This window comes from Fukomys damarensis, unplaced genomic scaffold, assembly GCF_012274545.1.
Source record: "Fukomys damarensis isolate Sample0158 unplaced genomic scaffold, DMR_v1.0_HiC HiC_scaffold_33, whole genome shotgun sequence".
Taxonomy (NCBI): Eukaryota; Metazoa; Chordata; class Mammalia; order Rodentia; family Bathyergidae; genus Fukomys; species Fukomys damarensis.
The window spans coordinates 53567379-53573319 of record NW_022900945.1 but is presented as its reverse complement, the minus strand read 5'-3'; the positions used below and the strand labels follow the sequence as shown (position 1 = coordinate 53573319).

Sequence of the window (5941 nt, the reverse complement as noted above, 5' to 3'; positions counted from 1 at the left end):
CAAGGTGAATGCTGTCCTGGCCCCCAGAGCACAACCAGAATGCAGCACCTGCAGTGGGCTGGGGAAACCTCTCTGGGGTATTCGTGGGGTTTCAGCCCCAGCGAGTCAGAGTTCCAAGGGGCCGATCTAATTGGGGACGGCAGGGAACCAGCATGCATGCGTGAAACAACGCCAGCTGGAGCCTCAGGAAAGGTGTGGACGCCTGGAAGTGTCTTGCGCTGCTGCTTCTGGGTTTGCTCATGTGAACCTCAGAAAAGCCTGCCTCTTTCTTCTGGGAGTGGGGACATGGGGATCAGATCCGCTGAGAAGATAAGCGTTGGCGAACAACTTGCCTGAGACCAGGGGATAAGAACAAAAATGAAATGAAAATGGGTATTCAGTCTACACAAACTCACCTTAGACAAACCTCAAGCACTGTCGTGTTATTCAGTAAGTGAATGAATGCAATTCCGACAACCTCCTCACTACCGACAAATTCAACCAAATGTTTAACAATGATTAACATAACATATGAGATTCAATCCAGCTTCACACAGCCACAGACTGATGCTCTTTTGTACCCACCAGCAGTGATTCCTGAGGGCCTCACAAGGAAACTACATTTTTATATCATTGCTCCTCTGTGCAGATTTACCTCCGTCCTCTCTCTCCCACCCAGAACTCAGTGCGACGTTCCAGATGTGGTGATGTTTTCTGAAACTCTATCCTCAAGCCAGGGCCAAGCGCATTCTACCACCCACCCACTACCTAACCACGGCACATCCCAAGGTCAGGTAGCTCAGGTACAGCGGTGCGCAAGACAGGGATCTACCAAGCCAGGGACTTAACACACCCACAACAGTGACCCCAGAGCTGCTGCCTTTGACACACTAGCTCCACATCACCTAGCTCTCGGGATCAGACTCCATAGCTCGGTTTTCTGTCTCTGTGAGAAGCCGTGAGCTAGTCAGGGGCAGACTGTGTGGAGTTTGTCTCCACGATACCAGTGCCCGCACAGGGCACGTCCCGAGCTCAGGCGGTGTGAGCTGAGCGAACACATGCAGGAACCACAGGCAGAGGGCCCGAGCTGGAGGAAACCGGACTTGACTGAAACTTCCCGTTTCCCTTTTGTCATTCGGCAAACTATGCGCAGGAAAATGCTGAAAGCCTGGTCGCGGGAGTGTGTGATGCTGCCAGCCTCCCTTTGGGCGAGGACGGGGACACATACCCGGGCCACGCATCATCAGACCCAGCTCAGGATAAAAGGGCTCAGGCCCTGGGCTCCTCAGTCTCGGTTCCCTCCGCGAACGCCTCCTCTGCCTCCACCGGGCCAGGTGCGTGTCCATGGGGAAGAGGCGCTGGGCGGAGAGGGCTGAGCACACAAGTCTGTGCCTCAGCAGGAAAGAGGAGTGGGAGCCAGGCCTAGGTGCTCAGGCACCCGTGGAGGGCACCGGGAATGCGGTGGGGAAAGGGCTGACTGCAGAAAGCAGAGGCCGTGCACCACGGTGGGCTTCTGTGATGCAGCCAGGCCTAGGCTCCCCGGCCTCATGTCCCCAGAGATGCATCTGCTGCCTCCTCAAATCCTCCCCGAGTCTGCTGCTCCTCCCAGGCTCCAGAGGCTGCCCAGCCCCGCAGGGTAGTGAGGTGTTGCACGGCTGTGTGCAGAGTACCTGCAGAGGGTGCTATCCACATGGAGCTGTGGGAGCGCCAGGGAGGGCAGGAGCAGGAGCCCTGGAGGTTCACCTAGGAGTCTGTCATCTGCCCTCCTGGCTGGAGAGAGGAAAAGGCCCGGTTTTGCTCCAGATCGGTCTCCATTTGCTTTCTCCAGATCCTGACTGAGCCCAGCTCAGTCTTGGGGAAGGGATCTCCATCTAAAGCGAAGAACGAGGCCACACTGGGCTGAGGCCTCCACACTGACAAGCGCTTTGTTTTGCTTTTGTTTTCCCCAGGTTCGAGATCCCAGGGAGATGTCCTGCCAGCAGAACCAGCAGCAGTGTCAGCCCCCGCCCAAGTGCCCCTCGCCCAAGTGCCCCCCGAAGAGCCCAGCACAGTGTGCGCCTGCTGCCTCCCCCTGCTCTGCTCCCTGCTCTGGGGGCTGCGGGGGCCTCAGCTCCAGCTCGGGGGGAGGCTGCTGCCTGAGCCCCCACAGGCATCGCAGGTCCCACCGTTGCCGGCTGCGCAGCTCGGACTCCTGCGATGGTGACAGTGGTCGGCACTGTGGGGGCTCTGGCTGTGGACAGAGCTCTGGGGGCTGCTGCTGACCCGGGTCCGAGGCTGGGATGAGGGATTTCGGAGGAAACAGGAATCCAAGGGGCCAAGCAGTCGCTTCATGTCCACGCATCCTCTCCAACACGCCCTGCCCGGGCTGCTTCAGGCCCGGTGCCGGTCCCGTCCAGCTTCCAGCTCTCCCAGAAGCCTCTTCCTGTCTGGTGTCAGCGCCTCAAGTCCTGCTGAGGGTTGTACTTCTTCCCGTGCTTCACGCTGTCACAAAATAAAAAGCTCATTGCGTCCTCCGCGGGCGTCTTACTGTCCTCTCTCCTCGAGTCTCCCGGGTGGGTGCCGTGTGCCCTGCTCCTCTGCCCCTCAGACCCGGGGCTGCCACACAGAGGGCGCAGAGCCACAGCTCTGCCCTGGACAACACTGGAGGCTCTCAGGTTGTTTCAGGCCTAATTTCTGAGTTAGCAGGGGCGAGGAGAGGAGAGGGCGTGGACGGAGGCCTCTGGGAGGAACAGCTATGGACGGAAGCGTGGGGCGGGCTCCTCTGGTCGTAGACTCCAGAGGCTGCCATGAGGCGCTGCTGCTTACTCCTGATGAGCTGTTTCTGGCATCCTAAGTGAGACCGAGTGCATTGCTTGTCAGCAGTTACCCAGCAACTCTACCGGTTTGATAGCTACCTACCCAAAACTAGGCGGAACAGGACATGCTTTCCAACTCTAGGAATTGGGACATTTAGAAATACCCGAGGACACTACTGCCTGTCAAAACCTGGGCTTAGAAAGAGCACTGGATGAGTAGAGACCGTGCCATCCCGAAACACCAGAAGCACAGGACAGGCTCCCACAACTCGGAATGATCTCTCCCCAAATCCCAATAATGCAAAGGCTGAGACAACACCAAGTAGTTCTAGAAATGGACGGCCTCAGGAACAGAGAAAACTCCGTCAACCCAGTGATATCCCCGGAGGGGTGGCTGAGAATTAGTTAAAGGTAAAGATGCTCTGGGTCACAGGAGAAAGGGGACTGAGAGTTTAGAAAATGTGACAGTAGGAAGAATGTGGGCCATGCAACATATAGAAAAAAAGAAGAGAAGAAAGAAGTAGTGATAGAATTATGAATTAGTGCAATCATATGATTAAAAACTTATTTGCTTCTCATGCGGTAGGAACCCTCAGTCGACTCCTAAAAATTCATCTAATTAATTGAGCAAACTATAAGCAAAGAGCTTTTAAAAACTACATTTGACAAATGAGAGACTGTCCACCCAACTTCACTGTACCAGGACCCAGGCCTCACAACCAGTAAATCCACGTTCTGGGCCACTTGGCCCTTCACAACAAGTCCTTTCAACTTAACATCTCTGTGGTGCTGTTTAACTGCGTGTTCTGTTTTTATTTTTATTTCTTTTTTTTTTTTTAATCTGAAAATCGGGCACCCAACACAGGAGTCTTGTCTTCAGTGAGATTTTTTTTTAATATTGGTTCCTATATTTGGGGCCTACATTGTGAAAGTCAGCTGCCTGCTAGGTTGAAATCATCTCCTTGAAGATGAGCCCACTCTTTCAGTCAGATTGTTGAAATACTGGCACAAGGAGAGGGCCGGTCAGCAAAGCCATTCCTGATGGTTCTTAGAATACACCAAAGAATGCCACAGGCCATAAAGTAAATTACAATTAAAAATGAGGGGATGTTGATGTGAGACTAGGTGTACCAAGTGAAAAAAAAATAAATCTAGGTAGCACTTTAGGGGTTGGCTGAATTTTTTTTAAAGTCATTGTTAGTTTTTAGAAAATATTAAACTGACTGTTTTCACTTCCAAGGACTGAGTTTCCAAGATGTTTGCAATTTAATAAAGAAAAGCGCTCTCAAGGAGAGAAACTTTGACAGAGTCTTATCCACTCTCCAACTCCACACAATTCCTGGAGGTCAGAACAACGGCTGCCGAGGTTAAATTTATCACTGCAAGCTTAAAGGTTTCACCACAGTTTAAATCTGTCACTCAAAATTTGAGGAGTCCTTGAGAAGCACTCCTTCGCAGGATGGAAACAGTGTCCAAGGTATGCCTCAAAATATGCCTTTAACAATGTTCAGGATGCGTAAAAGTTGGTTTGGAAGTTGAAGTTGCCACCACGTGTGTTAGGTCTTGCCACATGAACCAGGAGCTTTGAACCACACAAGTCTGGGCAAAGCCACTCTACTGGTTCTGAAATCGAGGCCCACTGGGTAAAGAATGGCTAGAATTCATGGTCCACATCCCTAGCTGCACATCAGCTACAGAAGAAGGAATTCAGCCTTTGGTGAAGTAACGCCCATCATTCACCAAGACTACAGGATGAGGACAAACGCAGAAGCACAACGTCAAGTCCATGCTCTCAAGGCCAAAGTAACGGACAATTCCTCCAATCAACGCATCCACCAGGAAGGAGAAAAAATAGGAATCTAACCACCTAACAAAGTTAGGACCCACGATACCAGGACAGTCAAAGGCAATCAGTCATAACTTCTGCAATTTATACTGTCACTCAAAGTAGCCCCCAGTCTATAAAAGCTCAGTGGGCTGGAAAGATGCTCTGATTTTCATTTGCAGATCACACAGACCATGTCCAAGGCCAACAACTAACCATTGATTCATTCAAAAATAATTCATTGAGCTTCTGTTATTTACAGACTTTCTCCAAAGTCCTGGATTTAGACAAGAAAAAATAGTAAGATGTTCTTCTCACAAGCCATCCGTTCAAGAGACTCCCCTAATTTTCTTGTTCAGCAGCCAAGAAAGGTATAAAAACCCCTTGTCTAGCAGATTTCCATGCCCTTGGAGGTGGCAATATAGGTTTAATAAACACATCGAAGGACCACAGACTGGAAACAAACATTGAGAATGAAGTATACCCGCTTTGCTGGTGGCAGATATCTCATGTAGCAACATTGTGATTTCAGGCTTAGGCGTAAATTACAGGACAATAAAGAACGAGGTGCCGATGCAAAGGAGGAGGTGGTGGGGCAAATCAGGCCTGTGTTCTGTGTCGCTTCCAGCCTCCCTTCCTCACTTCTCCCGAAGTCTCAGTGGAAAACCTGCCTGCACCCTCCTGTGAAGATGTCTCCATTCTCTTCCTAATACACCTTATCTCAGCCCGGGCTGCTGGAACGCGAGGTCTCCCCGTAGCAGGATAAACAGAGACATCTACTGTAATACGAATGTTTTATCAAAAGCTGCCATTTCTTCACAACATGATATGAGAGATTTGTTCTACTCCCGGGTTTAATTAAACTCAGAAGAACTATGCAATAGGAAACTGTACACAGCTAATCCGAATGCGATTTCTGTAGACATTAGGCCGTCGTGTCAGTTGCATTACGTTAGGTGTACACACATCACACCCACACCTCTCATTATGATTCACATTTCACCAATAAGAGTTCACCTTTCCTCCACATTCTCCCTGGATGCCCCAGCCTCCTTCTCTGACACATGCACGAAATTTCAAAACACAGCCTGAGTGACTGTTGGGCCAGCCCACTGTTCATCTGACGTAGGTTCGACTTGGACGCTAACATCTTGGGCCACTGTTCTCTCCTTACATTGCAGCCTTTCCTCTCCTCAAACACCTCTGCCTTAGGATGACCGTCACCTGAGGAAACAGAGCTGGGGACATCCAACTCCCCGGCCAGGGTGCTTATAGCATATTTTATGCTGGCCCCTTCTGGCCTCCATGCTCCAACCTCAGACACCAGTTTTATTGGTCCCCT

The 5941-nt window shown here is 51.0% G+C and overlaps 1 protein-coding gene across 1 annotated transcript; it reads left to right on the top strand.

The window, feature by feature from the left end:
* The first annotated feature begins 1946 nt into the window (after positions 1–1946).
* On the top strand, positions 1947–2240 carry LOC104863344 (late cornified envelope protein 3D-like). The gene has a single exon (XM_010625719.1). It carries the CDS (start codon positions 1947–1949, stop codon positions 2238–2240), a length of 294 nt encoding a protein of 97 aa, XP_010624021.1.
* The last annotated feature ends 3701 nt before the right edge of the window (positions 2241–5941 follow it).